General features: G+C 43.2%; 1 protein-coding gene across 3 annotated transcripts in view; it reads right to left on the bottom strand.

The window, feature by feature from the left end:
* rhbdd2 (rhomboid domain containing 2) overlaps positions 1–18,714 on the bottom strand; it is a 55,159-nt gene extending 36,445 nt beyond the window's left edge. The window contains exons 1-4 of one of the 3 annotated variants that reach the window (XM_060848263.1): positions 18,307–18,429; positions 8,826–8,949; positions 8,288–8,686; positions 7,079–7,235 (exon numbers count right to left, since the gene is read on the bottom strand). In XM_060848263.1, the coding sequence (XP_060704246.1) occupies positions 7,079–7,235; positions 8,288–8,686; positions 8,826–8,949; positions 18,307–18,351 (725 nt within the window). In that variant the 5' untranslated portion in view covers positions 18,352–18,429. Of the gene's footprint in view, positions 1–1,456; positions 1,673–7,078; positions 7,236–8,287; positions 8,687–8,825; positions 8,950–18,306 lie in introns of those variants that run through there. The other 2 variants (XM_060848264.1, XM_060848262.1) reach the window with 2 other exon arrangements.
* Positions 18,715–21,520: the final 2,806 nt, after the last annotated feature.

A 21,520-nucleotide genomic window follows, 5' to 3' on the forward strand; every position in this document is an offset into this window, starting at 1 on the left:
GATAACTATCCAGCTATCTAGGACTCATCATCAGATTTAGCTAGCATATATTTTGGCCATTTATCTAAGTCATTAATATAAATTAGAAATAGTTGAGGCCCCAGCACGGATTCCTTACCAATGCAAGAGAGCAGAGGTGTAACTCAGCCCTCCACCAATGTTGTTCTATCACTGTCTGCCACAAAGTCCATAACTTCATGGGCTGTAAAGGCCTTGAGGCTGTGAAAAGTGTTATATAGTGCAAGATTTCCTGTTCTCATTCTTATGACACTAGCCTAATTGAATAGAGTAAGGATCAAAGCAACATGAGAATGATATTCCAACCCCAAAAGACCCATTTATTCTTACTTTCTGATTCCTATTAGAAAATCCAATGATTCAGCCGATTCACCCGCTCTATGGTGTGCTAAAATGGACGTTCTAACATTAACAAGAACTCAATTAACTGCTGTGCTCTGTCCTTCCATAGATGTGCTAGAATGATGCTAACAGATGTTAATACTTGAACTGCAGTTGAAACACTTCCTGACCTAAACTTGTGAACTTTAATCGCTACCTAGCACGTTCAATTACAGATTCAATTTTGATTCCTCCTCATAAGATTGAGTGTTTATATTGATAATGTGTTACTAAAATGGTAATGCACTTACCTGGTAGCACTGTCTATTTTACTAGTATGAATTTACACATTTAATTCTCATTTGGTGAATCCCTGATCTTTTTCATGAGTCTAAGAGGAAAAAAAAAGGGAGGACAAAGAGAGTGAGCAAAAGAGGATAAATGCAAAACAGTAGAAAACTGAAGGAGAGAATGAGTGCTGATTGGAACCTTACACAACAGAAAGAAGAAAAAAGTACATATTAGTTATAAGAACTTACAAAGACAGAAGAAATGGACACTATTGGGCAGGAAGCACAATATGGGGTAGTGCAAAAAAGACGTGCAGGATGTTGCTGAGTTTGATGGAGAGGCAGGAACGTTTTCTCATTAGAGTATTGACGACTGGCTTTACAAAGGTTTATAAAATCACGAGGAGCACAGATAAGGTGAATAGCAAAGCTCTTTTCCCTCGGGTGAGAAAGTTTAAAATTAGGGGGCATAGTTTTAAGGTGAGAGGAAAAAGGTTTAAAAGGGAGCTGAGGGGGAACTTGTTCACACAGAAGTTAGTTCATATGTGGAATGGACTGCCAGAGGAAGTGGTAGATGCAGGCACAGTTACAACATTTAAAAAACATTTGGAGAGGGACATTAATAGGAAAGATTGGAGGGATATGGGCCAACTGCAGGCAGATGGGACTAATTAGTTTGGGGAATTTAGTCAGCATGGACAAATTGGACTGAAGGGTCTGTTTCTGTGCTATATGACTCTATAACTCTATGACCTATAATATTAGCCTAAAAACATAACGATAAATATATAACTGTATACATATAAACTATAAAAAAACTATGTATAGATTGTTGAACTCTTTAATTTTTCCTTGGTAGACAGAATGTTGTACAGTTGGTTCTCATCACCTTGCTTCTCTGATATCATCTGGCCTGTATAAATTTGACATGGTTGACAGCTATTTAAAGTGCATCGGGTTCCGAGTCAAAAGGACATGAAATTGGTTACTGAGAAATCCTCTCCCTGAATTTATGTAACAGTCACTCCCACCTGGCAAACCACCTGAAAACAAAATATTTCTGTTAGGCAGGGTTTGAAATAACTATGTATTTGAAGAGAATGAGTAAATGTCCTCCCCCAATGGAAGAAGGGCCCCACAGAAGTCCTCAAATACAATCGGTATCTAAAATCACAATCACAATTTAGGCAGCAAGCTTGAAACTGGGCATTTTACCAATATATTCTTTTCTTCAGAAGAATTTTGTTTGTTATGTAAGCAATATTTGGGATTGGTATTTAAGGTGCCACTGTTAGGGTGAGCAGTAGGTACTCTCAAATCGATCCCACCATAAGGTCTACAACTCGTAATGGATTAGTGAGACCTTTCTTCCATTTCAAACATCTGCTAATCAATCTGCCATAATATCGTACTGTTTTAAACTTAACAACCTCATCTAATTAATGGCAACAGAATTCCAGTTAAACCCCCACCTCGATGATTTCTGGCTGTTCAGTCAGCTACATTCTAGCCATATTTACGCTGGTACAGTTTACTTGGTACTAAGAGACTGAAATCTAGCTGTCTCCTCCTGAAGTTCACACTTTCAAATGTACATCTGTTAGACCTTAGTCTTACAGTTCCAACTAGTGGATATTTAAACAGGAGAAAGCGAGTTGAATTTAGGATAAATTTATCAAGTTAAATAGTTGACACTGGATTCATACTGCCAGCGTAAAGCTGCCATTGATATGCATTCCTATCAGAACACAGGCTTTCATAAAATGTTTGACTTAAACCACAATTTGAAAGAATAATTTGGAACTGTCTGTTAATCATTCCTCTGGGAATTGTGTACTTTGGTGAATGGATTCTGCTCTTAAATGTAAAGTTTCTAGTGGTGCTATGTTCATTCACCAGCATTTTCGACACCAAGAAACTCCATTTTAAAAAAAAGGAGCTTCAAATGTCAGTGACTAGACCCCGCTGTGAAATATGATAACAAGCATTGTACAGCAAATTCATACTTCATTTTCAAATACAGAGTGTAATTCTCCCTTGACACCACAAACCATGATAATGGTTTAATCTGCTGCAGTGACAGATAAGGAGAGCAAATACCAACTATAAAGGAACACCACAATATTGTGGTTAAACAACAATGTAGCAAATGTACATATCAGGTGTGAATGAGTGCAGTTATTTTAAACACCTTATTTGGCTGATCAATATTAAGTTGGTACTTTGAGGACTCCACACACTCGAAAACAAATGGGGCAGAATCTTGTGCGGGTTTGATGGAGTGGGAGGACAGTTTGTGAGGGATGCCTGTGGCAACATGGCTGTGGACAATCAATGCTCCCTTAATGCCACTGCTGGCATTAACCCATCTGTGCGTAGGGAACCGCTTGGAGGATTCTTCATTCAAAGGTATTCAGTGTCTGATTGAAGGAACTGGCATCAAGGAAGCATGGGAGTTGTGGGGTCATTTCATAAGTCCTTGCTGCCAACTCTGCTGCCCCGTACCCTGTAACCCTACCTCCCAGCACACCCCACCCCAACCCACCCCCACACACAGATAACCTTTCACCCGTAGCATGATGATCCATGACCTTGGAGACCATAACAGCAGCACTATCGCCTCACCAATGGCACTGCAACTAACTGGTCAACAGCTCTCTACCCCTGGATCCTGGATCCCTAGGAGAAGGCCTACTGTAGGCCTGTCAATGCCGAAGTGGAATGATATGCAGACGAGCTTCACTAACAAGGAAGGGGTGACACAGGACTCTTGCTGGCTGTCCAGCCACTGGCCAAGACCTCCATAGGATTCATCCCATTAAGTGGATCATTATCCTATGATACCAATAGCATTCATACCTTAAACAAAAAATAGTGAATCCTCAAAAATATGTTAAATTGCAACTTTTATAGTGGGTTATTTTATAGAAAGAGGAAACCTGATGATGAGTGATTGCCCACAGAGAGCTATTTTGGAAAATCATTCAGAAGTTAAGGGTCCAATTAGTAACATTTCAAAGAATATGAACATGCTGGGAAGATATATATAAAGGACTCAATTGCAGACTTTAATTTTCCTACTGCAAAATGGCATCCCTCTATACCCCATTCTCCAAGTTACACTGCAGAGTGCAAAGTTTACAAGTCAAGTACGGATGCTGTGCTTGCATTTATGCTCAAAAAGGAACTGTACCACTGTCCCAAAAATAACGGCTCAGTTGCTTATACTTCTACCTCAAAGGACAGTAACATCATTTCATAGCTCTCACAGCATGCAGTTCGGAATTGGGTTTGGGGGGGGAAATGATTCAACAAATACCATCACATAGAGTCATAGAGATGGAAACAGACCCTTCGGTCCAACCTGAGCATACCGACCAGATATCCCAACCCAATCTGGTCCCACCTGCCAGCACCCAGCCCATATCCCTCCAACCCCTCCCATTCATATACCCATCCAACTGTCTTTGAAATGTTGCAATTGTACCAGCCTACACCACTCCCTCTGGCAGCTCATTCCATTCACGTACCACCCTCTGTGTGAAAAAGTTGCCCCTTAAGTCTCTTTTATATCTTTCCCCTCTCACCCTAAACCTATGCCCTCTAGTTCTGGACTCCCCGATCCCAGATAAATGTCTATTTATCCTATCCATGCCACTCATAATTTTGTAAACCTCTATAAGTTCACCCCTCAGCCTCTGACGCTCCAGGGAAAACAGCCCCAGCCTGTTCAGCCTCTCCGTAGCTCAGATCCTCCAACCCTGGCAACATCCTTGTAAATCTTTTCTGAACCCTTTCAAGTTTCCCAACATCTTTCTGATAGGAAGGAGACCAGAATTGCACGCAATATTCCAACAGTGGCCTAACCAATGTCTTGTACAGCCGCAACATGACCTCCCAACTCCTGTACTCAATACTCTGACCAATAAAGGAAAGCATGCCAAATGCCTTCTTCACTATCCTATCTACCTGTGACTCCACTTTCAAGGAGCTATGAACCTGCACTCCAAGGTCTCTTTGTTCTGCAACACTCCCTAGGACCTTACCATTAAGTGTATAAGTCCTGCTAAGACTTGCTTTCCCAAAATGCAGCACCTCGCATTTATCTGAATTAAACTCCATCTGCCACTTCTCAGCCCATTGGCCCATCTGATCAAGATCCTGTTGTAATCTGAGGTAACCTTCTTCACTGTCCACTACACCTCCAATTTTGGTGTCATCTGCAAACTTACTAACTCTACCTCTTAAGCTCGCAGTCAAATCATCATATACAATGCAGCAACTAACACAATGGAGAGCATTTGAATTTGAATGAAAAAATATACACTTTAAATGCAAGATTTAATAATACTTTAGCAAAAAAAAAATTAAAAGCAAGTAAGCATTTTTAAAAGCACGGGAGGTGGACATTTATTTGCAGTATAACTCTCCCATTTAAAATTTGTGAATAGGCTTGTCCAGGACACACTGGAGTAAGTAATGGCAATTGCAATGGAACAATGGACTGCATTTGAAGAGGGGAATGTTCAGAGACAGTCAAGGTACGCGCTTACAATTGGAACAGGCAGAACAAATAAAGCCAGATGAAGTAGGCAAAAAGGATGTCAGATTGATAACAGAAGTAAAAGCCAGGCTGACACAGAAAATTCAAGGGGAAATGTAAAAGGAAATAAGAGACAAAAAGGCAGATTATGAGAAGAAACTGGCTGCTAATATTAAAAAAAAGGAACCCAAAGGTTTTCTAAAGAGAACAGTAGAGAAGTGGATAATTAGGGACCAAAAAGGGGATGCTAAGTGGTCTGTTTACAGCTGAAGGAGTCACAGTGAAGGAGGAGGTCATTGGTAGAATAGATGAATAAAAAGAAAACATGTATGTGGGATGGACTGATAAGTCACCAAGATTGAATGGAGTTGAGGGGAAGGCAGAAATTACAATGGTGGTGGCCATAATCATCTGTCCTCCTTTGAGGATGGAGAAGAAATGGAGAGTTCCATTTTCTAAAAATACTTCATGGGATGTGGATGTTGCTGGATTGGCCAGTATTTACTGCTCATCCCTGTTTGTCCTTGAAAGGTGCGTCACCCTCTCGAACTGCTGCAGCCCATGTGAGGAAGGTCCTCCCAGACTTGTGTTTGGAAGAGATTTCCAGGATTCTGACCCCACTTTAGAAGGTCCCATTTTCACTATGTACATTTTATACATATTTAATGACTCTATCTCCCCTTTACCACATTAACACTCACTGCATCCTTCGCTCAGGGCACCATGAAAATCTGTTCCACTTGCTCCTCTATCAATAGCTTAAAACCATTATTTTTGAACCCCATTCTGTTCTGAATAAATCATGTCAGATTTCACTCTTTTTTCATTTCCACAGATGCTGGCAGAACTGCTGAGTCTCTCCAGCATTTTCTGTTTTTACGTTTGGGGCACTAAGCTTTATAAATTAAGGCAGGAAGTTTGAAAGTTAGGAAATTAATTTACTACCTTTAGAAAACATTAGTCTGCCTCAACTGGAGTACTATGTCTAATTCTGGTTACCATGTTTGAGTAAGCTTAAGAAGCTTTTAGCTAGGATACAGAAAAAGATTTGTTAACATAATTCCAGGGATGAGGGGAGATAGATTTGAGAAGATGGTGTGGTTCTCCTTTGAAGGGGAAAAGTTGAAAGAAACTGTAATAAAGGAGCTCAAAACCATGAGGCACCTGGACAGCACGGATAGGGAGGAGGGTCCCCTTTGGCAGCTGGTTCTTGATGCTGAGGAGATTGATTTAGAGTAAGTTGTAAAACAAACAATGATGATATACGTAAATATAGTTTTTATTTAGCAAGGGGTTAGAAGCTGGAATACACCAACTGAGAAGATGGCGGAGGCAGTTCAATTGTGACTTTCAACATAGCATTTGCACAGAAAGGATTTATAGGGTTACAGAAAAGGGGCCGAGGAGTGGAACTAACTGGATCTTGCAGACAGCCAGCATGAACTCAAGGAGCCAGATAGCCCTCTTCTGATGTATAATGTTTTATGATTTTGCTTTTTAAATACAGAGCAGGATCCTTTGATGCCTGCACCTGTACATTTGACACTTACTGTGGTGCTCAACCAGTCACAGCTTGCTCCTTCATCCAAAAGAAACAAAGATAATAGTACCACTCATTGCTGGGAAGAAAACTAACCAGATATTGGCACATCTTATCATCGTGCAGACTTCTCTACTTGCACACATGTGGGCATCATCTGCACTAGCTACACACTTAACTAGTACTCAATGCTAAGGCTCACATCTCACTGCTTACAGCAGTCACTTTGATTAAGTACAGAAGGCCTATAAGAACTTGTGGAACCATACGTACAGGAATCCAGGTCCTTGTGGAATCAAGGGCAAAAAGGAAGAAACATGTACTCTTAAAAAAGGTAAGCTTGGTTGAAGTAAAACAGCTACTTACCTGTCTGTTATTTCGACATTTCTCACCTCCCATAAGGCAGAATAAAATGTGATCCCTGGTATATCCTTCAGATAAGTAAAAGGAAAATTCCTTTCCATAGATGCAGCTGTCATCTCGTGCAAATCCAGAAAAGGAAAGAACCGCCGACCGTAAACATCTTGCAAAGGATTATTAAGGACTAATAGTATTGGTTTCATTATGTACAATAATTTACTTTTTGTTTTTTTACTCAGGTATTACGGCAAAAGAATTCTTCAAGAATCTAGGGTGAAAGACCCAAAGCGAAGAAAATCAACAAGGCCAAAAATAGTAAAAATAAATCAAGCAAGCAACAATAAAATAATGTCAAACTTGAGACTGTAAAAGCCTGTAAATATTGGTGAAGAATTAAATAGAAGGAATAGTTTTTGATTTTGTAAGAATCTGGTGAGTAGGAAGAGAGTGTAGGTTAGCTGATTTTTAGTTAAGAAAGAACAAATTCAGCAGGAGCATAAATTAAAGTGAAAATATCAGAGAGAAAAAAGGCATCAGAAGATATAGGCAAAACTATGAAACAGAACTTAGAAGCAAGAGGGATTGCCTAAAAAAATGACAATTTTTTTCTCTTGTGCAAGAGGCTCAAAAGCATTAGAAAAACAAGTCCAGATGCGCAAAGAACATTCAAATAAAGAGATAAGTAAACAACATGGAACATTTACCATTTCCATATACAACAACAGAACCCAGTCGATCAGGTATACAAGAGGCTAAAGCCTCCTACATCATTCACAAAGTTTCTTAAAGCCGGATGATGGGTTAAAATGTCTCAAACCTTGCTCACTTGACTGGAGAAATCTCTCCATCTGAGGTATCCTTAATCCTGATTTAGCACATCAGTTTGGAATGCTATTAGTACAGTGTACAGAGGAATCTCGATTCTCTGAATGCCTCGGGTGGGATTTGATTTGGATAATCAAATTCTTGGATAATCAAATGTTGGATAACAGTTTAGCCAAACATCGAGACATTGCGATCTTGTCCGGATAATCTGAAATTCAGATAATCGAATGCCAGATGATCGAGGTTCCTCTGTACATACGAGAGTTAACATTGTAATGACAGATTACGATATGACCATCAAACTGTTAGGGAATGGATATATTTTGGCCAAATACAAAATTAGAACAATATTTAAGATTTAGTTAGCAAGACTTTTTGGAAAAAGGATACATGCAATTCCTGCTCCCAATCCACAAACGTTGCCTATGATCGATGATCCCGGAATGAAAATTGCAATGGCGAGTAAAATGAATGGGAGGTAAATCAATTTAATAGTTGTTATAAAGACAATGTGCTTCATAGGGGACAGAAATACAGACATCCCCACACAGGCAAATGCGAGTGTAGTAAATCCCTGAATTTCTTTTAGGTTATGCAGTCCAAACATCATTGAACCAATGAAGGTATAGATGATTCCAGTCAGAACTGTAAACAGGAGAGTGAGGTATGCGTACTTTACTGTTCCGACGTTCTTCTCCATAGCACCACCGAAATACCATAGCATAAGAACGTTGCACACCAGCGAGCTCATACTCTTATGGATGAACACATAACTAAGTAACTTGTACACTGTAGTTAAACAAAAAGAAATAGATGTTAGAGATGAATATACAATATAGCTTTCAAATAATTGCATGGGTAGTACAGAACTTAAATTTTGCTCTCTGTGCTGCTGAATATATAAATCAATGAATACGGTGACTAATACCATGAGGAAGGTGATGTGATCCGACTTCCCCCTGAGTATCCTGCCCTACAATGGAGCCATTACGTTTCAGATACCCTCCTGTGAAGCAGCTGTAATTGAAATCTCCTGCCAGAAATGCGGAGCTCTGTCATGACAGAAAAAAGCAGGAGCAGAATGTTAATCAGACTGGTTAATCCAGTCTTCCGATAATTAGACCCAGTCAGGACTGGGGGAGTACCCTATCACACAACATACAAACACTGAGTTCCACGTAGGTTTGCCTTCTATACATACACAACACACCCAGCTTAAAAAAACTTCCCAAAGGAGAAGATAAAAAACATCAAACATTTTTTTAAAACGCACTTGCAAAAGTGTACTAAAATCACTAGAAGTAAGAAAGCTCACTACAACGGCTGAGATTAAAGATAGAAAAATAGCTCATTTTGTTACAATGTCTTCCTCTCCAAATTTCTGCAAAGAAAAATGAAAATGTACAATACTGTATCTAGACTTTCTACTTTGGGCCTGAACACAGATTTTTACTATTCTGGCCTTGTTCAATATTCCAGCTCAGGGATGAAGGGGTAGACAAATTACCATCACTGCTCTAATGTTATTGCATCCATTCAGGTTAACAAAAACACACCCGGGTCCAGCTTGAGCTGCTGTCTTGAACTTCAGGTGAGAACAGAATAAGGTTTATCTGCAATAACAACGGGATTGGAGAGCTGACATTCACTGCTTTTGATCACATGAAGAATGGTGCTTGGATAAAATGGTTGGGCCACGTCGGAGCTTGTGGAACTGAACCAGAATGATGTGACATCCTCAAAAGAGCAAGAATAAAAAGAAAAGAAACTTTGAGTTTCCCAGCAAGGTAACTGAATCAATGGAGGATCTTGTGGCCAGTTGGCCTCAGTTCTGCCCTCTCAGATGAAACCATTTCTATTCTGTCCTCACAGTATACTTAAATGGCTGTTCTTCTGACTGTTAGCTTTCACTGGTATGCTGGTCAATGGTCAATGCCAAATCAGATAAAAGAATTTATTAAAACCTGATGAAATGGATATTGACCTGAAACGATAGCTGTTTCTCTCTCTATAGTTGCCAATAACCCAAGTATATGCAACATTTTCTGTTTTAGTTTCAGATTTCCTTTGGCTGCAGTACTTTGATTTTATATTTTACATAAACAAGTTCATCATTTATAGAATCTTTTTATGTTGCAAGGCAATTGGCTTCCAGTTGGAAGGCTGGATAAGGACATAGTGGAATTTCATTTTTAAATAATACTTTTGGATACATGAATAAGCTCCAGAATCAAAGAGACACTCACATATAGGTTCTATTTGCTCCCTCAGCTGGTGTGTGAAAGATTTTACCACCGTATCCAACAAGGAGTAGGGGATTTTACCTAGTCTACGAGTAAAATTTATGCATCACTCAACAGAATTAAAATTTTAATTGGTCATTTAATGCCTAGAAAACAAGTGACCATTTTTCAGAAGTTAGTAATTGGCTGTAAAATGCTTTGGCACATTCCAGAGATCATGAAAGACACAACTTTAAAGGAAGGTGGAGATTTTCCTGTTTCATTGATTCCCAGTTTGTAGTTTCCATAAAGCTCAGGCAGCATTTGGGGCAACCATATTCTAACCCCTAAAACCTCAGTTTAAAGAAATTATTCTTGTGGTGCAGTGGTAGTGTCTCTGCCTCTGAGCCAGAGGCCGGGGTTATCATACCTGTGCTACATGTACGTCAAACACATCTGGGCTGGTTGACTAAAAGTGCCCAAAATTGCAGATAGTTTTTATTTTCCAAGACTGTGCAAGTTACCATGCAAGAACATATGAAATAAGAGCTGGAGAGGTTCATGTGACCCTTCATGCTTGCTTCACCATTCAACAGGACCAAGTTCAATCTTTGACCATGATTTAATTTTCTCACACAATCCCCATATCCCTTTGTACCCAGAGCTTCAGTGACCTTTGTCCTGAATACGTTATACAAGTCCTTTTTGGGGCAGAGGATTGCAAAGATTCATAATCCTTTGAACAAAGAAATTCCCCTTCATCTCATTCCTCACTGACCAGCCACTTTATCATCAGCAATCATCCATTACTGAGTATGATTATCCACCTAGGAAATTGTGTTCTAGGTAGATGCCTTGTGGGGGACACCTTATCACATGGGAATACTGTTGCACATCAGTAGACACATCGTCCTTGACAGAAGGTCGGTCCAGTTCCAAAGCCGTTAATATCACGAGTGTCTTGTTTTGGGTTTCGCTCTGTCTGAATTTCCCTCTGGATTTGCCATCATGATGGCCCTGCCAGGAGTTGAGATCTCCTGATGACATCACTGTGTGGATCAACATTCTCCAGGAACAGGCCTCTCCACCACAGCATGGTGGCAATCCGTGGAAATCCCATTATTCTGGGATTGTGACAGGGTATTCTTAATCTTGAAAGATCTTCTCAGCAATTTTTTATGTGTAATTAGTATTTGCTCAGCTAATTATTGTGCTTCAACTTCTGTGCGATCATAAATCTTGTAAATGAGCCCGACTACTATATTTAGTTTCAGCTGTATAATGTGACTGATCAGTGTTTTCCAATCTTCAGAGGAGCATGGCTAGAGTTTACCATGGATCAGTGATAAACATCCTGATACTCCAGTGCAATACAGGGTGGGGGAGCTGGGCATGATTGGACATGCCTTCTTTCAGGTGAGACATTAAGCCAAGTCCTCATCTCTCACCCCACATCCCAACAGGTGATTGTAAAATACCTCGCGGCACTGTTTCAACTGCTTTCTAATGTCCTGAGCAACATTTATGCCTCAACCTACAGCATTTTAACTGATAATCTGGTAATTATGTGACTGTGTTTGAGTCCTGACAGTGAAAGTTGGCTGCCGCATTTTCTACATTATAACAGTAGTTGTTAGTTATAAAATCAGTTTGTACATCCTAAGGTCATGAAGGGCATTACATAAATGTAAATCTTTCTTCTCATTCATTTTCAGTGATCTCTTACAACCACTAATGCAATGAAAATGATAATCAGTAACATGCTCGTACCGTTCTGAGCATATATAAGGAAGTACATTTCTGATTTCAGGATATGGCAATGCACAATCACCCCTGAGCAAGCTTGCTCTTTGCTTCCCTTGGTGAACAGTGTTTCTTTTTTCCAATCTAGCTCCCAAATGCCTGGGCTTCATTCAACATCGAGACTAAACTTCTGCATTGGATGCACTGGAAGACTGAGCTGCTATGTCACTGGTCCTAATTTTAAAAGCTTTTTACCAATGCACCCCCAACCCCACACCCCCCCCCCCCCTCCCACCCACCCCCAATCTTGTTGCTATTCCCTGCCAAGTCTGTAACTGACCTACTAGTTTAAATTGCTGTTCAGCTTTAGTTACAGTCTGATTCCTGGCCAGGAATGTAGTCCCTCTGAGCAGAATCTCTTTCTGCAGGACTTCTAGATCTTACAGTGACCTCCACTTTGTCACTGTATTTTTTGCTGCCCCACCCACCTCCTGTATCTTCATTCCCACAGAAATTCTTTAATTAATGCTTCCACCCTCTGTCAACATAAGCCCAGCCAAAACTCTGGCTGCCCACACTTTAACTCAGTCCTATTCACCCAGCACCCCTGTGTTTGCTGACCTACACTGGCTTCCAATTAAGCTGTGCATTGATTTAAAAAATTCTCATCCTGGTTTTCAACTCTCTCCATAGCTTTATTCCTTCGTATCACTCCAGCCCCCTCCAGTCCGACAAACTGGACACCTGAACACCTCCAATTCTGACCTTCTGCATGTTCCAGATTTAAATTACTTCATCATTGGCAGTTTGCCTTTAGTTGTCAAAGCCGTAAGCTCTAGATTTTCCTCAGTAGTGTCTTTACCTCCCTTCTCTCCTATAAGATGCTCCTTAAAAACTGTTTGATCAAGCTTTTGGTCACGTGCTGTAAAATCTCATTATGTTACTTGGTGTCAGATTTTGTTTGATAAGGTTCCCGTGAATTGTCTTGGGACATTTTACTGTGTTAAAAGGTTCTATATAAAGACTAGTTTTGTTGTTGAACAAGTACAGGATTAGATAATATTGACACAGACTGAGGACTGAATAGCTTCTTTCCACATGGGAGTGCATGTGATTGTCATGTATTCACCTCTTTCTCCATCAGGTGCAGTTCCTTAGGGATCAAGGAGCCACTCCGGTTGGCTGGGTTCTGAGATGGCCGATAAGTCCAGAGTAGATAGTGCCGCATGTAGGACATGTGGCACTTGAAAGATCTTGAGGAGGGGGTGGTGGTGTTTGGACAATTGAATATATGCTCCAATGCTTTGACTTATCTCTACATATTCACAACAAACAAACAATGTGCTCAGCACCTTCCCAAATAAAAAATTCACAATTTCGGTTGGAGGCAAGCCAGGGTCTCCCAGAGTCAGTAAATGTGTCTGGCCCTTTCGGGTTTGCTTTCAGGATTCATTTTCCCTTGTCTTTCCAAGTGGCTCCTGCCCTAACTAATTTCAGGTCAACTGCTTTGGGAGTCTAATGTCAGACATTCAAACAACATGATCTGATCAGCAGAGCTGGTTTTAAGTGATTGGTATCTCAAAGCTGAGCAAGTGGGCTTGGGAAAGGACACTGCTGTTGTATTGTCTTCTTTGCCACTGGATTTAGAGGATTTTATGAAGGCATTGTTGGTAGTAAACTTTTCCAGTGCTTTGAGGTACCTTATTAAAGATTGTCCAAGTCTATGAAACCCATGAAAGAAAAAGATCATGCTGCATGGTAAATGTGACCTTTGTCTTGGGTTTGAGATCCTTATCCTCAAATATCTTTTCCCTCAGCTGGGTGAAAATCAAGCTGGTACAACAGTGGTGATGATGAATTTGTCAATACCTGCATTTGTCAAGGAAAGGCTCCCATGCTGTGAAAAAGTGTCCACACATTTCAAGATCCCATCATTGATCTTAATCAATTTTATTGAGGGGGGGAGGTTGTTGAAGGGATTGTGCTGCAGCAGTTGATTGAAAGAGGACCTCTGTTTTTCAGATGTTCAGTGAAAGGTGTACTTTCTCATCTGCTTCGAAGATTGAATTAATAAATGACCCAGAATTCATCATAAATGGTCACAACAATGTTGAAGATGTTCCCTTCCACGTCAAGAAAATGTACGATGATCATACTCCTGGTCCTAAATGCCATACCTGCTTTGCTGCTATTGTGACTTTCAAAGTACCACAACAGTTCATTGCCCTTCCCACATCACTGCAATCATGATAGAATTGGGTGGAGGAGTCCAGAACTAGAGGGCACAGGATTAGGGTGAGAGGGGAAAACTTTAAAAGGGACCAATGGGGCAACTTTTTCACGCATATAGTGGTGCGTACATGGAATGAGCTCCCAGGGAAAGTGGTGGAGGTGGGTACAATTGCAACATTTAAAAGGCATCTGGATGGGTATATGAATAAGAAGGTAAACTTCCGCCCCTCACATCATCGCTGATGTCACACGCTCAGTGACTTCCACCACCCCTACTGCTGTGTCTGCCACCACTTCCTCCCCCACCAACGCCACTCACCTGCATTCTGCTGACACGCCCCCCACAGACCCCACTGTCATCATTCCTGCCCCACAGAACCCTGAGGGGAGCACCACCCCTGCTCATGACTCCACCCCCATTCCCCCCACCATCACATCCACTCTAGTTACAGATTCCGCCCCCACTCTCAGCTCCACACCCACACCAGATCCCAGCTCCCAGCCCTGCTGAGTTTTCACCATCCCTCCAGACCTCCCCCTCAGTGAGGACGAACGATCAGTCCTCAGCAAAGGACTCGCCTTGATTCCCCTCTGCCCACGCATCAATGAATTTAATACACGCCGTGACGTTGAAAACTTCTTCCTCCGCCTCCGAGCTTACTTTCACAATCAGGATTCCCGCCCACCTTCCGAGGGCCCCTTCGTCCACCTCCAACACACTGCATCCACCTGGATACCCCGCGCTGGTCTATTACCTGCCCTCGACCTCTTCATTTCCAACTGCCGCCGGGACATTAACCGCCTCAATCTGTCTACCCCCCTCCCTCACTCCAACCTCTCACCCTCACAACGCGCAGCCCTCCAATCCCTCTGCTCCAATCCCAACCTCACCATCAAGCCAGCGGATAAAGGGGGTGCAGTGGTAGCCTGCCGCACTGATCTCTACACCGCTGAAGCCAAATGGCAACTCGAGGACACCTCTTCCTACCGCCCCCTCGACCATGACCCCACCCCCCATCACCAAACCATCATCTCCTAGACCATACAGAACCTCATCACCCTCATAGTCCGGGAACCCCGCACTGCTCGGTTCTATCTCCTTCCCAAGATCCACAAGCCTGACCACCCTGGCTGACCCAATGTCTCAGCATGCTCCTGCCCCACTGAACTCATCTCTACCTACCTCGACACTGTCCTATCCCCCCCAGTCCAGGAACTCCCTTCATATGTTCGAGACACCACCCATGCCCTCCACCTCCTCCAAGACTTCAGTTTCCCCAGCCCTCAACACCCCATCTTCACCATGGATATCCAATCCCTCTACACCTCCATCCGTCATGACCAGGGCCTCCAAGCCCTCCGTTTTTTCCTCTCCCAACGTCCCCAACAGTACCCTTCCACTGACACTCTCATTCGTTTGGCTGAACTGGTCCTCACCCTTAATAATTTCTCCTTCGAATCCTCCCACTTCCTCCAGACCAAAGGGGTAGCCATGGGGACACTTCCATGGGGACACGTATGGGCCCCAGCTATGCCTGTCTCTTTGTTGGCTACATAGAACAGTCGATCTTCCGTAATTCCACCGACACCACTCCCCACCTCTTCCTCCGCTACATTGATGACTGCATTGGCGCCACCTCGTGCTCCCGCGAGGAGTTTGAGCAATTCATCAACTTCACCAACACATCCCCCCCGACCTTAAATTTACCTGGACCATCTCTGACACCTCCCTCCCCTTCCTGGACCTCTCCACCTCCATTAATGATGACCGACTTGACACTGACATTTTTTACAAACCCACCAACTCACACAGCTACCTGGATTACACCTCTTCCCACCCTACCTCTTGCAAAAATGCCATCCTGTATTCCCAATTCCTCTGCCTCCGCCGTATCTGCTCCCAGGAGGACCAGTTCCACCATAGAACACACCAGATGGCCTCCTTCTTTAGAGACCGCAATTTCCCTTCCCATGTGGTTAAAGATGCCCTCCAACGCATCTCGTCCACATCCCGCACCTCTACCCTCAGACCCCACCCCTCTAACTGTAACAAGGACAGAACCCCCCTGGTGCTCACCTTCCACCCTACCAACCTTCGCATAAACCAAATCATCTGCCGACATTTCTGCCACCTCCAAAAAGACCCCACCACCAGGGATGTATTTCCCTCCTCACCCCTTTCCGCCTTCTGCAAAGACCATTCCCTCCGTGACTATCTGGTCAGGTCCACGCCCCCCCCTACAACCCCCCCTCCCATCCTGACATCTTCCCCTGCCACCACAAGAACTGCAAAACCTGTGCCCACACCTCCTCTCTCACCTCTATCCAAGGCCCTAAAGGAGCCTTCCACATCCAAAGTTTTACCTGCACATCTACTGATATCATTTATTGTATCCGTTGCTCCCGATGTGGTCTCCTCTACATTGGGGAGACTGGACGCCTCCTAGCAGAGCACTTTAAGGAACATCTCCGGGACACCCGCACCAATCAACCACACCGCCCTGTGGCCCAACATTTCAACTCCCCCTTCCACTCTGCTGAGGACTTGTCCTACCTGCCAATCTTCTTTTCCACCTATCCACTCCACCCTCCTCCCTGACCTATCACCTTCATCCCCTCCCCCACTCACCAATTGTACTCCATGCTACTTTCTCCCCACCCCCACCCTCCTCTAGCTTATCTCTCCACGCTTCAGGCTCACTGCCTTTATTCCTGATGAAGGGCTTTTGCCCGAAACGTCAATTTTGCTGCTCCTCGGATGCTGCCTGAACTGCTGTGCTCTTCCAGCACCACTGATCCAAAAAATGAATAGGGAGGGTTTAGAGGGATATAGGTCCAAATGCTGGCAAATGGGACTAGTTTAGAATATCTGGTTGGTATGATCGAGAGTTGAACCCATAGGGTCTTGTTTCCATGCTGTACATCTCTTAATGACTTCACTCCCCTGCTGAGTCTGTGTCTGGTTCAACTAGTTTTACAAATTCTCCCTGTTCTCATCCAGAGATCACATACACATCCATACAGCACTATGGACAGACTGTGATAGCGTCGCACATCAACACACAGGATCCATTACACTGTACATACCTATACCCTCTTCCAAATCTTTTGAGGCTTGGAAGATGTCACAGATTGGTATAACTTAGGTAGAAGCCATTCAGCCCATTGTGCCTGCGCTGGCATCCCAAGGTGATGTCACCTAGCTCCTTTCTCCCTATAACCGTGCACATTGATCCTTCTCAAATAAAAATCTAATGGCCTGTTAAAAATCACACAACACCAGGTTTTAGTCCAACAGGTTTAATTTGAAGCACTAGCTAGTGCTTCCAATTAAACCTGTTGGGAGTATAACTTGGTGTTGTGTGATTTTTAACTTTGTACACCGCAGTACAACACTGGCATCTCCAAATCAAAATGCCCTGTTGAAAGACTCGATTGGCCATTGCCTTGGTACACTCTTCGGGTAGAGCATTCCACATCCTAACCACTCACCAACTGCAAAGGTAATTCCTTGTGCCTTCATTGCTACTATTATTGCACAACTTGGACTTTCCACACAGCATGGAGTTTGACCGTGCAAAGGTGAGGACTGCAGATCCTGGAGATCTGAGTCTAGATGAGAGTGGTGCTGGTAAAGCACAACAGGTCAGGCAGCATCCGAGGAGCAGGAAAATCGATGTTTCAGGAAAGTTAGGATATGCTCTACCCAAGAGCATTCCATATTTTTTTTTAGATTACTTACAGTGTGGAAACAGGCCCTTTGGCCCAACAAGTCCACACTGACCCGCTGAAGCGCAACCCACCCAGACCTATTCCCCTACATTTACCCCTTACCTAACACTACGGGCAATTTAGCATGGCCAATTCACCTGACCTGCACATCTTTGTGACTGTGGGAGGAAACCGGAGCACCCGGAGGAAACCCACGCAGACACGGGCAGAATGTGCAAACTCCACACAGTCAGTCGCCTGAGGCGGGAACTGAACCCGGGTCTCTGGCGCTGTGAGGCAGCAGTGCTAACCCACCGTGCCACCCACATAATCTAACCACTTGCCATCTGCACAGGTAATTCCTTATGCCTTTGTTGCTATTATTATTGCACAGCTTGGAGTTCCCACAGAGCGTGGAGTTTGAGTGTGTCAGACCCTTCTTGCACTGACTGTTGCTCAGTCCCAGCATACCTGCCCCCTGCCCCTGCCCCTGCCCCTTACCTTGCAGGCGGCTGGTGAAGTGCCCCAGGGTGAAGGTGTGCTCATTGAACATCTTGTACCTGCAGGTCAGGTAGAACATGATCCATCCGAGCAGGACTGTGGAGACAGTGGTGCAGGGCAGCACGGGGATCACCGACTTCACCATCCGCACCAGGCTGGGCGGTGGCGTCTGCTGATGCTGCCCGCGGTGGGGGTGGTGGCCGGGAGCATTGGCAGACTGCACCTCGCTCCTCTCCGCCATGGCCCCGCCGGCTCTCTGGAAATTCGGTGCGAAGAGAAGGAGGCGGAAGGCCGGGCCGGGTTGTTCGCGGACGCTGCCTCTGGTGGCAAGCGGGCAGTAATTTACAGCCCGGCTTCACAGGCCCCAAAGTGACGCAGCGCGCATGCGCGCCCGGCCTCGGGGTCCAGCCCGTCGCCATGGTAACCAGCCACTGTCCACCTACACCACTACAACTTCATATATTGTTCTCCTTTAGATCAGAGCACCACTTTGCAACTGCATTCACATTATCTCATCAATTGTTGAAACATCATTATTTTAATTCTGAAGTATGTTTTCACCCTGCTCCTTTCTAACTTGCTGCTAGGCCTAAATACAAACATAGACCTGCATTCCTCTAACAAAATAAAGAAATGCTGGAAATCTAAAACAAAAACAGTAATTGCTGGAGAATCTCTCCAGCATCATCTGTGGACAGACAGCACAGTTAACGTTTAGTCTCCAAACAAAGAACTGCAGGTACTGGAAATCTGATCATTTACAGCCAAGATAAGTACTTTTTAAAGTGTGGCCACTGTTGTAAGATTGAAACCTTAGCAAACAGTACATACAAAGCAAACTCCCACAAACACAAATATGGTAATAATGAAATAATCTTTTCTTTCTTGATGTTAATTCAGCAATATACCTTGCCCAGGGCACTGAGGACAACTCTGCACTCTGAGATAGTGCCTTGGGATCATTCACATCCAAACAAGCTCATGATTCCTCGGTTTAACCACTCATAGAGCTATACAGCACAGAAATAGACCATAAAGTCCAACTTGTCCATGCCAACCAGATATCCTAAATTAATCATGTCTCATTTGCCAACATTTGGCCCATATCCCTCAAATATCTACACATTATTATACACTTGTCTATAATGAAGAAGATACATAAGGAACTAAAATATATTTCGGATGACAGACAAGAAACATGAATACTGTTTCTCTCTCTGAGATGATGTCAGACCTAATGAGTATTTCTCCTTAGAATATTTCAAACATTTTCAGTTTTTATTTCAGATTTACAGTATCCGCTGTAGTTTTGTTTGTTTTAATTGTTTTGCTAATGATCCTTGTGTTGTCTGAATGGAGTTTGCACATTCTCCCTGTGACGCATGGGTTCCTCCCGGGTGCTCAAGGTTTTCTCTGAAAATCCAAGAAGTACAGGTGAGGGTGAATTGGCTAAATGGGCAAGCTAAATTGCCCGTAGTGTTTAGGGATGTGTACGTTAGTTAGGTGCACTAATCAGAGGTAAATATAGGGTAGGGGAATGAGTCTGGCTGAGTTACTCTTTGGAGGGTCGGTGTGGACTTGTTGGGCCAAAGGGCCTGTTTCCACACTGTAGGGATTCTAATTTATATTAAAAAAAACAAAAACAGAAATTGCTGGGAAAGCTCAGCAGGTCTGGCAGCATCTGTGCAGAAGAATCAAAGTTAATGTTTCATGCTCAGAACATTCTGAGGAAGGGTCACTCAATCCAAAACGTTAACTCTGATTTCTCTCCACAGATGCTGCCAGACCAGCTGAGCTTTTCCAGCAATTTCTGTTTTTGCTTCTGATTCATAGCATCTGCAGTTCTTTAGTTTTTACTTTAGAAATGAACTTTACAAACTTCTGCATTGCAGACCATTTCTCGTGGAAAAAAGACTGCAGAGGATGTGTGGAAAACAAGCACAGAAATATGATTCAGCATGCTTTGAGGAACATCAAACCTGGAACAGCTATATACCCACAAGAAGGCCAGAGATGACATACCTGCAAAGGTTCCCCAAGTGTCAACAACATTACATTACTAGACAATTCGGTGGATGGCCATGCTGATCAGACTCCAAAGAGTCACTAAAGAGGAAAATTTGAAACAAATGTGTCCTGGCTGCACACAGCCAAGGAAGCCATCAGACTATTGAAGACACTTCTCAAGTGCTGCCAAAAACTGTTCTCCAAATTAATGTCTCCAAGACCAAGATCATGTTTCAATCAGCACAAGTCACATGCTGTGAAGTTCGCTGTCAGCTCATGAACTGAACATTGTTTGGATAATGTTTATAACTCTTGTGTGGAGCAATATGTGTGTAAATCATAACTAGCCACAATATGTTCTGTCTGTCTGTCTTTCAGATGCAATAAGGTTTTCTGAACAGTTACATTTAATTTATTGTAGAACTTAACTTTTATTAATGTTTCCCCATAGCTCATTTCCTTCACAATTATGATATTTCTGTGGGAGCGGAGGCAAAAGTTGAACAGCAGAACAAGGCATTAAAAAAAAATCACAGAAAATTTACAGTACAGGAGGAGGCTTTTGCCCATCATATCTGTCCCACTTGGAAAAGAGTTACCCAAGAAGACAGTATGGTCTGCAAATGTTGGAGGTCAGAGTTGAGAGTGTGATGCTGGAAAAGCACAGCAGGTCAGGCAGCATCCAAGTAGCAGGAGGCACCAATGCAGTCATTAATGTAACGGAGGAAGAGGTTGGGAGTGGTGCCGGTGTAACTCCGGAAGATGGACTGTTGTATGCAGCTGACAAAGAGACAGGCATAGCTGGGACCCATGCAGGTGCCCATGCCTACCCCTTTCGTCGGGAGGAAGTGGGAAGATTGGAAGGAGAAATTGTTGAGTGTGAGGATCAGTTCAGCCAAATGAATAAGAGTGTCAGTCAAAGGGTACTGGTGGGGACATTGGGAGGGGAAGAAACGGAGGGCTTGGAGGTCCTGGTCATTTCAGATGGAGGTGTGGACGGACTGGATGTCTATGGTGAACGTGAACCCCAGAGGGATCTTGAGGTTCTGTCCACATATAGATCATCACAGAATCTTTACAGTATTCAAGCAGGCCATTTGGCCCATCAAGTCCACACCAACCTTCTAAAGAACCATTCAGACCCATCTCATCCTGGTAACCCTGCATTTCCCATGGCCAATCCACCAAACCTACCAATCTTTGGACT

Source organism: Hemiscyllium ocellatum, chromosome 31, assembly GCF_020745735.1.
Source record: "Hemiscyllium ocellatum isolate sHemOce1 chromosome 31, sHemOce1.pat.X.cur, whole genome shotgun sequence".
NCBI lineage: Eukaryota > Metazoa > Chordata > Chondrichthyes > Orectolobiformes > Hemiscylliidae > Hemiscyllium > Hemiscyllium ocellatum.